Below are 10,884 nucleotides of genomic sequence, written 5' to 3' on the forward strand. Positions count from 1 at the left end.
CTTAGATTAATTAGATATGCTTGATAGGCAACTTCTTATTGCAGTGCTCAAGTGGAAGCTTCTTGTCTCTTTTTCACATATAACGATTTAAAAAACAAAAGCAAATGGGGGTATATATAGTTTAAAATTATTATTTTATTGTTTGAGAAGATTAGACTATGTATTAGCATAAGTTGATTTTCCCTTATAGCAAAATCAAGGGATGAAGTAGGTGAGTGGAAATTGGACAATTGAGCAAGAAGATTGGGCAGGAAAGTTTCTCGTCAACGAGGAATCCGTTTCATCTATTTGAAAACTTCACGATGTTTGCATTCATCAAAACAATTCGACCTCACAATACATCCAGGAGTGCGCCCAGAATTGCAACGCGATCACCGATGACGCATGCCGTCCATGTTAAGTTGAGCTGGAGCGCAATTTGCACAAGAATTCACAGCACCTTACTTAAACCTCTCGAAGGAGACGTTGTTGAAAATCAGGATGGTATCACTGGTCGGTGATGAAAATGTAAAAATGGGCATCTTGTGCTGTCAGCGTTCGTAGTACGTAGTACATACTAGTAGTTGCTACCCATCAGTGTTAGGTCCGCTGCAGTAGTCTCCATGGTGCTACGAGGAATCCGAGCAGCAGGCATCACGTGCAAGTAAACGTGAAAGTTCAAACTTCTTCTCTCTCGGATCATCACAATCCTCGAGTCTCTTTTTACGAAAGGCACTCAGTGGTCGTATGAGGCTTGGATCAGTATCCATGATCAGAAAATTGCGTTTTATATAGTTAACACCGATTACTTTGATATTGTGTCGATTCCTAGGATGTCAGCTGAACAAGTTGCATCGACTTTTGCGATTCGTCACTGTCGATTTTGTGGCAACCACTGGCGTAGGTGGTTTTGGGCGTACGCCGTAACGGGGTCTTTACCACGTTGAGGAGCCGATATAAGTCATGTAATTGCTGCAAGAAGCTGCAATTTCCTTGCTAGCAGCGTAGGCGTGGTTGTTCGGCCTTTACCACGTTGATTGATTCGTGAACGCAGTAGAAATGTCGCCGGGAATAGAGCTCTCTCCCACAATATGGACTCTTTCTTTGCGCGCCTCCTCCTGCGCTGAGCACGCGAGACGACTCCATTTTAATAGTTATTAGCTCTATCTTCGACCTGTGTGGACTTTTTCTTTGCCGGCCTGCTGCGCGAAGCACATACACTATTACGAGGCAACTGCGTTTTAATAGATATCTCTAACGCCAAGCTGTGTGGGCGGGCCTCACGAATCCCACTGGTAAGTGACTACGTATATAAAAGGAGTAGCAGACATTTTGCGGTCCAAGAAATAGAGGGAGAGGTAGAGCAGGAGAGATGTTGCGCTCGAGTGCAATTCCAGCTTTGCATGTGGATGTTTATCCGGTTCATAGCAGTACTGCAGCTGTGTCGGATTCTAAATGCATAATCAGGGCGCTAACAGATGCAAGCGGGAATGCTAGAAATCTTGGCTTCACAACACGCAAGGAAAGCACACAAAGAGAAGTTTCCCAATACTCTCTGATCAGAAGAGCTTCAACACCACCTCCTACGATGATGAAGGCCTTCGCAAAGGTGCTGCACTCGTTTCTTGATACAGATGGAAAGCTAGAGGTGAAAGGCACGGTGTACCTGCACAGGAAAAATGTATTCGATGTGAACGATCAGGTTGCCGAAGTTACCGATGATATATCGGATCTCCTGGGGGAGAAAGTGCAGTTTCAGCTTGTTAGCGTGGATACCGATCCAGGTATATGTCAATAAACTGATGAGCGAGGTAAATAAATTTAAAGTTGTTAGTGAACTCGTGCTTCATCCGATATCCGCTGTCTACATGTTTGTTGTGATGATTTCTTTTCTGATCCAGCAAAGCTCTCCGAATTTTCGCTTAGCCACTAATGCTTGTTTCAAATTTTATGTTGTCTGCAGACAGTGGACTCGGGAAACGAAGCGAGACAGCTGGTTTAAAGGCTTGGAGTTCAAAACCGGACACCTTGACAGCCGATGATCAAGGGGAGTTCTACTCGCTTAGCTTCAAGGTCGACGAAGATTTCGGCATGCCTGGAGCAATTCTTGTCGATAATCACCACCCAAATTGGTTCTTTCTAGGATACATCATCTTGGAATTTCCCGATAAGAGCCAGATCCAGTTTCCGTGCAACTCCTGGGTCTACAACCGTCACCACTATGGTGAAGTCCCGCGGATTTTCTTCAGCAATAAGGTGTGTTGCTCATGAATACTTGAACAACTTTTAGGCGAAGAGATCATGTTTTCGAAAGATAATTTTGAGTGTCGTGAGCTTTGAAGCATCTTCAGCAGCGTTTTCCCTGCAGAACTGCTGCTGATCGCAATGTTTCGGTTCTCTGTGGCAGGTATATCTTCCATGCCAAACTCCACCAGGACTCGTGGACCTACGTTACTCAGAGATGGAACTACTGAGGGGTAATGGCAAAGGCGAGAGGCAAAGGCCCGACCGCGTATACGATTACGATGTTTACAACGATCTGGGCAATCCAGACAAAGATGCGGAACTCTATGGGAGGCCTGTTTTGGGTGGCTCGAAAGAGTTCCCGTATCCAAGGAGGTGTCGAACAGGCCGAGCACCCACTGAAACGGGCAAGTGATCCATCCAAAATTTTCTGAGATAACGTTCATGATCCAATTGTCATAGAAACTCTATTTTCTGCCTTTGGTCTTCTGAAAAACCCCCGTTGCCTTTCTTCGTTGCAATGTGCTTATAATTTATAATTTGTTGTCCTGCAAGTTTGCATCAGTGTTTGTTTGTTGTCCTGCAAGTTTCTTCGGTTGCACCAGTGCTTATTTCGTTTCCTGCAGTTTTACTTCTGTTGATCAGCGCTTATTTGTTGTCCGCCACGTTTATTGTTTGTCCTGAAAGTTTCTTGTAAACTAGATCAAGCAGCTCAATAATATGGAGCTATGTGCCTTTAATTCTCCTCCAACTTCTTCTAGTTGATACACATTGCATCCAACCATACCTCTTCGACCCCTTTCAGCTACAACCTCAACAGCTTCTTTGACAGGTCTTCAGTGTATAAGCTCCCGCTCTCATTCTCTGAAGCCTCGCTGTACATTTCATAGTTTCTGTCTTATCGTCTCCTTGCCGTTTCTGTAATTTTCATGAGTTGAGGCTACATCTCCCTCTTCAGACTCCAGAGTTCGGACGGGATCCCGACAGCTTCTTGAGAAAACATGCTATTGAGGGTTCAGCTCACTGGCTCGCAGTTGAGGCCCTTTGGAGTTCCAAGGGACAGCTTCTTGCATCCGCAAAGAGATGCGCTTCCAATTGCTTCTGAGTAATGTCCAAAGTTTTCTCGATAGCATAGCCAAAACAAGATTCGTTCAGCTGTCGCTCATTCTACCGCGATCATCTGCCTTCCATCTTTTGCAAACGAGCTTCAGTTTCTTTAGTTCCCCCGACCGTGGAGCGAATTTTGCCCATAATTGATATCTGTGAAATTGGTATGTATAGTCATTCCAAGGAAAACTGACTCTCTTCTCTGAACCTCGGTCATGCTCTTGCCGGTTAGTCTCCACTCTCCCGATCGGGCCTATGCGTGTAAATATTGCATATGATAGGGGTGAATGGTGATAATACACAGCCTGGAGGAAACGACACCCCTCTCACACCCTACATATCTGGTTCGTGAGTGAGGTCAAAGGAATTAGGATCGACATTGATCTCGCCCCTCAAAATTAAGATGAGTCAATGTTAGTGGATGGTGTCAAAGCACAAGAACGGAGACGTTCCAGACCACTCTGTTTCGATAATTCGATTTTTCTCAGGGCCGACCGGCAGCCTCGACCTGGGTGGCTGTTTGCTCAAAATAAGATCTGTTTATGTCCGCAACGAAGCGATATTCAAGACTCTCATTCATCGAATTGTCCTTCATATGTTTTGTTATAGTGATGCTGTGCTTGTCTACTTAGATCCGTGAAGAAAAGCACCACTAATCACTCCAGTTTTATAAGATTTCAAGTTTTGTTATAATGATGCTGTGCTACTTCCGTGAAGCAAAGTTTTGTAAGACTAGTTCTCAGTGCTCACTGATCGTATAAAGGTGACTGTCTGCTTCTGCACTACAGAACCAGCCTCCGAAAGGCCGGTGCTGCTACCGGAGCTGGTCTATGTACCTCGGGACGAACGGTTTGGCCATATAAAGAAGTCGGATTTTCTGGGCTCATCCATAAAATCCTTCGCCCATGCGATCATGCCGGTGATCGAGATGCTGTACGATGAGAGCACAGAATTCAAGGCTATTGATGAGGTCAAGGAGCTCTACTCCAAGGGCATAAATCTGAGCGTCTGCGCTTCACAAACCTTATCCGAGGAAGAAAGGCAAGCGGAATTCAAACATCCGCTGGAAATCATTCGCGAGATAACCGATCCAAGCACCGAAGATCCCCACATTGTCAAGTTTCCGGTGCCCCAGGTCATTCAAGGTATATTGTTGCCCCCACTTTCACGAGTCCACTTTATAAGTACTATATCAAGACTCAATAATGCTTTAGTAGAAGTATACCTTCAGCTAGTTTTGTTAGACTTGCAACTAGTTTTGTGTGATTTGACACAACTCTCTTTCGCTTAAGGATTTTAGAGACCCAAAAATTCTATGACTACATTTGACTAAGTTGGAATACAAACCAACATGTGTGCTGAAGAGAACTTACAATCTTATAATTGCCCTTGGCAATTGGTAATGCCTTACACGTTATATGGTAATGCAATTGAGGAAACTCTTTATGTGCATTGCCTTGCTCTAGTTATGTAATAAACATGAAAGTAGAAGCATAAGCTTTGGACAATAATGTCCTAAATTTTATTTAAATTATTGGCCGCATATATCAAAAGGGTGGCAACCTTTGGACAAGTTTTCCTTGAGAACTAATGGTATGGATGATAACATGATTCATGTTACTTGTGACCTTTTCTTATAGAGAACGACACATCATGGGCTGAAGATGACGAATTTGCACGACAAACATTGGCTGGTTTAAATCCAATAGTCTTAGAAAGACTCACGGTAAACTTTGAGAGAACATTGTTTCAATTTATTGCTCATTCTTTATATGTATGATTGGTACCATTCCCTTGTATAGATGCACCATATGATGTACTTTACTAACTACACTTTTGTTCTCTCTTGTAGGTATTTCCACCCGTGAGCAAACTTGATCCTAGTTTGTATGGACCAGAAAGTTCTTCCATTAGGGAAGAGCATATTGAGGCCAATCTGGATGGACTTACAGTTAAAGAGGTGTGTCTTCTAATTATTGAACAAACAGTCTACTTAAGCAACGCTCTTTGCTCTCATTCAAGGAATATAAATTACAAGGGAAATTAGAATAATCAAGTTTGTATGTTACAGGCCTTGCAACAAAACAAGCTCTACATTGTTGACTATCATGATGCTTATCTACCTTACCTTGAGAAGATTAATGCATTGGGTGGCAAGGCGTATGCATCTCGAACTATACTTTTCTTAAGAAAAGAAGGGACTTTGAAGCTTGTTGCCATAGAGTTGAGCTTACCCCCTAGTGCCACAAATGGTAACAAGAAAGTGAACCGGGTGTTTTTACCGCCTGCTAATCAAAAAATTAAAAGTTGGCGATGGGAACTTGCCAAGACACATGTAGCTATAAATGATACAGGCTACCACCAACTCATTAGTCATTGGTACAAGCTCTCGCTCTTTGATCCAAGTATCACATTAAATCAACTTTTAATAGCTATAGATTTAAACTATGTTTTTGTACTAAACATTAATTATCTACACTCTGGACATACTAATATTATGTTTACTTGCAGGCTTAGAACACATGCTGTTTTGGAGCCTTTCATCATTGCAACACATAGACAACTAAGTGCTCTACACCCCCTTCATGTTCTATTAGTCCCACATTATAAGAACACGATGAATATCAATGCAATAGCAAGGAAGATTTTGATAAACGCCTACACTGGACAATTTCTAATTGGTGGTATAATTGAAAGAACGTTTTCCCCCGAAAGGTATTCGATGGAGATGAGCTCAGCAGTTTACAAAACATGGCGCTTAGATGAACAAAGTTTGCCTGCTGATTTAATCAAAAGGTAAACTTATGGTTCTTGATTTCTAGACTTGCTACATTTTTTTGTGTGATGGTTCTCAAGTATTTATATACCTTCATGCTGCTTCATATAATACACTCCTGGAAGTGTGTTTAACACAACCATGCATTATGCATCCATATGAATATACATATATATAAACAGCATACTTGTATGCATGTGTGTTGCCTACGTGCATGCACACATATTTTGATGCACCACACCTCGAGCATAAGTGCATATGCATGTACACATACACGTGCACATACCAATAAGCATGCAAAAATGTCCTCAATTTAATATAAAGCTCTCTCTCCCTCTCTCTCTCTCTCTCTCTCTCTCTCTCTCTCTCTCTCTCTTTGCATAAGAATACTAACTCAATGGAATTTGATTGTTGTTGTAGGGGAATTGCACAGAAGGATCCAATAGAAGAGCATGGTCTAAGATTACTAATAGAAGACTATCCATTTGCTGTGGATGGGCTTGAGATATGGTGGGCGATAAAGGATTGGGTCAAAGAGTATCTTGCAATATATTATCAGAATGGGGAGTCAGTGGAGGGTGATCGAGAGCTACAAAGGTGGTGGAGGGAGTTGAGGGAAGTAGGGCATGGGGACAAGGCTAATGATGAAGGATGGGTGGACTTAAAAAGTGTGGAGGATTTGGAAGAATTGGTTACAACAATTATTTGGTTAGCCTCAGCACATCATGCAGCAGTGAATTTTGGCCAATTTGCTTATGCTGGGTTTATGCCCAATAGACCCACAATGGGCCGAAAGCTCATTCCTGATGAGTATGATGATAGCAAAGATGGACATCTCCTTCGCACCAATCCCACTGCTTTTGTTTTGCAAACTATGTCTACCCAATCTCAAGCAATCATTGTCATGGCCATTCTAGAGATCCTTTCCACCCATGCCTCTGATGAACAATACCTTGGGCAACGCTCTGATTCTCCCTTTTGGACCTCTGATCAACGTGTGCTTCAAGCCTTTTGTAAATTCTCCTCTCGCCTTGCTCAAGTAGAAAGTGATATCCACTCCCGTAATGCTGATCCCTCCTTAAAGAATCGACGTGGTGTAGTTAATATTCCATATACTCTTCTAGCTCCATTCTCACCTGAAGGACTTTCAGGTTGTGGAATCCCAAATAGTACCTCCATTTGAGGTGCTTATATTAGAACCACAAATTACTTCAAAAACGCTTACACAAACTTCAGACAAAGCATGAATGCTCTTATTATATATGAATTCTAATCAAGAGTAGTTGTTACAAAACAAAGAGTCGCATTCAAGATATGTTGTGTTCATTTTTTTAATCCTTAAAGTCATTTATTGAAATATTAATTTGTTATAGTAAAGTTAATTAATTTTAAAATGCATTCGACCATATGCGAGAAATGATAAGGTATCCATACCCATTGCATATGTATCATGTGAGTGCAAAATAAAGACTTCTGTGGGACTTAGAACATAATGAATGGCTACGAGTATTTATGAGATATTTTCATGGGGTCTTTAATTTGTATACTAAGGCATAAAACTTTTTTAGGAGCCTACAATGCATAGTCGAGGCTTTTCGAAGGACCTACCAACATATGAAAGGGTCTTTTCCAATAGTCATGCATGCATGTGGCATTGTCTATATATTTCAAGTACTAGCCCCCCTTTAGAAATCCATCATAGGGAGCATTATAGTCATTGTAGACATTTTTCTCCTTGTCCATGGGAAGTGTTTCATTTCAAGGTGATGTATTAACTTTTTGTTGGTAGTACAAATCATAGCATTCAATTTGTGACCAGATCCTTGCAAAGGTAATAATATCCAAAAAGGCATTAGATCCACACATTAACTCTCTCTCTCTCTCTCTCTCTCTCTCTCTCTCTCTCTCTCTCCACACACACACACACACATGCAAGATATACATGATGCACTGAAGTAAAAACGTGCATAATATGTGTACACTTTGAGGTGGCGGGGCACCATGAATCCCTCTATCATGTTATAGAACACGATGCAAAACTATCACATTACATATGTTTAGAAAATAGAGGGAAGACCCATGAAAGTGTGACAAGGCTCATTCAATCAAGAAACAAGGGAATGCTCCTTACTTTTCATTTCACTACCCTTCATTCTTATCCCATGGTATAATGAAAAATGTGAAACAAGGTAGATTCAAAGGTTATATTAGTCATACCCAGAGAAATGCACATTAATCAAATAGTGCATTTGTGACATATCAAATAGAAATGAGAAGTGGATGGATGCATTGATGGGAGGGTTAACGCAAGTCTAATATGGAGCAATGAATACACAAGAGTAGAGAGGAACAAGTGTGTGTGTGTGTGTGAGAGAGAGAGAGAGAGAGAGAGAGAGAGAGAGAGAGAGAGAGAGAGAGAGAGAAAGAAAAGAAAGAAAGTTTATTAAAGTCTTCGGAAGACCGATGGGTCTATGAGACTGTGAAAAACCTGATACAATGAGGAGTGGTAGTGGAGCTACTAAACGGGCATCCACACCAATGCAGAATGCAAAAAATGCTCGGGGGGGTCACTATGTATAAACCCTCTATATCACGTGCGTTCAAGGCCTATATTTAAAGTCCCTTATCTGTAAAAAATTTTATTAATAAAATGTACCCCTTTTCTATACAAATCTGTGAATTTTTTCCAAAACTATTTTAAATAGTCCCTTATGTATATTTATTTCTGTAAATTTTAGAAATAAAAAAAATCCTTCTGTTGAACTCACGTGATAGGGTTACATATGATGACTGACCCCCCCGAGAAAAAATGCAAAATGGCAGTACTAATCCTAAGTACAACATAGTCATGTCGATAGTCGGCTATATATCAATCTCAGCATCATCATCATCATCAATAGCAGCAGGACATCAAGATGGATGATGTAGTGGAGGCATGAGGTCATCAATAGAGCACTGTCGGCCCCTCAAGGGTACAGTACCGGTATGTCTCCTGGTCGTAGCTCTGCATCTAACCAAGGCCACTATGACCCCCGTTGGTCGAGCTCCGACCCTAAACAAGGAGGGGATGTCCCCAATTATGATTTGTGTCAACCCTCTATCTGAGCTGTCGGGTCACAAGCTCCAGGTCACGGTCATGTCAAGGTCTTGTCTCATGGGGGTCTATGTGATTTGGCTGAAAGAACTCCGTGATAGAGCTCTGAGAGGTATTAATTGAGGAAGAAGTCTGCTCCTGTCTCCATGCTCAGAGTATCCTCTCGCGGTGTCTAAGCACCTCATGAATGAAATCAGCCAAACACTGCTGGTTAGGGTAGGAGAGGAGACGACGAGCCAAAACCCCAGAAATATCTCTAAAGAGGCACTAGAAACACCCTCGGATCTCATAGTAAATAGGACACCTGAAGATGAAATGCTCCTCTATCTCAACATCCTGCATGTTACATAGTGTGCATATGCACCTCTCTCTGGGTAACCGCTCTGCTCTGCTGCTCTCCATTAGGGAAGAATCGGGGTGACAAAATATGAAGAGGGGAGAGGAGAAGAGTGGAGATGAGGAGAGAGGGCACAGCTAGAGAGCACACCACAAATGACTAACTGTACACTAGAATTAGTTGAAAAAATAGAATATATACAAACCCTTTTAGGGTTAGGGTTAGGGGATCTAACCCTTTCCTTTATAGCACTCTATAAGGTTAGTGCTATGCACATATGATCACGTGATGGTGCTATGCACACATGATCACATGATGTTGAGCGTGAACTCTCAACACCTTCCCTCAAGATCAACATCATGAAGTAGGCCTTCCCTCAAGATGATGATTCTGGGGAATCGAAGAAGGACTGAGCATTACATTCCATCACACCCCTTTAATGGGAATGTCCTTCCTCTGCATCAAACCAAGAGCTAGTCGGTGTTTCTCGAATAGCTCTTTACCGAGTGGTTTGGTAAAGATGTCTGCAACATTTTCTTTGCTATCACAATGCTGCAGTGTGATGTCACCAAGTAACACTCTTTCTCTGATGAAGTGCTCTCTGACATCAATGTGCTTTGTTCTGGAGTGATATACTGGATTTTTGGCCAATGCTTGAGCCGATTGATTATCACAGTATATTGTTGTTGGCTTTGACTCATCAAAGTAATCTGTTTCTGACAATAGTCTTCTGAGCCATATAGCCTCACATGCACCTGTAGTGAGTGCTCTATATTCTGCTTCAGTCGAAGACAAAGAAACAGTTGGCTGTTTGTTTGACAACCATGATATAGCACCTTGACCAAGGAAAAATGCATATCCCTGTGTCGATCTCCTGGTCTCATGATCTCCAGCATAGTCACTATCACAGTATCCATGCAACCGTGGATGACTTCCTCTGTATTCTATCCCAAATTGTCTTGTACCTCTGATGTATCTCAAGACTCTTTTGGCTGCATTCCAGTGAGACTGTTTTGGATTTGCCATAAACTGTGCTAGTGAGCTTACTGCATAACAAATATCTGGCCGTGTGATTGTCAGATATATAAGAGATCCAATGAGTTGCCTGTAGTATCTGTCATTGACTGTAGGCTTTTCTGAATCTTTAGTAAGTTTCAAACTCTGTTCCATGGGAGTGGCTGCAATCTTGCAATCTGCCATATGAAACTTCTTCAGGAGACTGTCAACATATTTGAGCTGACTCATGAATGTGCTATCGGAATCTCTCCAGAACTCAATTCCAAGACAATAGTGCATAAGTCCAAGATCTTTCATGTTGAACTCTGCAGATAAGTCTTGTTTTAGTTT

At 41.8% G+C, this 10,884-nt stretch overlaps 1 protein-coding gene across 1 annotated transcript; it reads left to right on the plus strand.

Annotated features, from left to right (window-relative positions):
• The first annotated feature begins 1,286 nt into the window (after window positions 1-1,286).
• Window positions 1,287-7,346, plus strand: LOC147904302 (putative linoleate 9S-lipoxygenase 5). Its single transcript, XM_087385726.1, has 9 exons — window positions 1,287-1,763; window positions 1,943-2,235; window positions 2,387-2,630; window positions 4,119-4,475; window positions 4,971-5,056; window positions 5,183-5,290; window positions 5,402-5,709; window positions 5,842-6,126; window positions 6,527-7,346. The coding sequence occupies exons 1-9, from the start codon at window positions 1,352-1,354 to the stop codon at window positions 7,287-7,289; spliced, it is 2,856 nt and encodes a 951-aa protein (XP_087241852.1). The 5' UTR covers window positions 1,287-1,351; the 3' UTR covers window positions 7,290-7,346.
• The last annotated feature ends 3,538 nt before the right edge of the window (window positions 7,347-10,884 follow it).

This window comes from Dipteris shenzhenensis, chromosome 2 (assembly GCF_047967505.1).
Source record: "Dipteris shenzhenensis isolate YYH24624 ecotype China chromosome 2, Dip_SZ_1.0, whole genome shotgun sequence".
NCBI lineage: Eukaryota > Viridiplantae > Streptophyta > Polypodiopsida > Gleicheniales > Dipteridaceae > Dipteris > Dipteris shenzhenensis.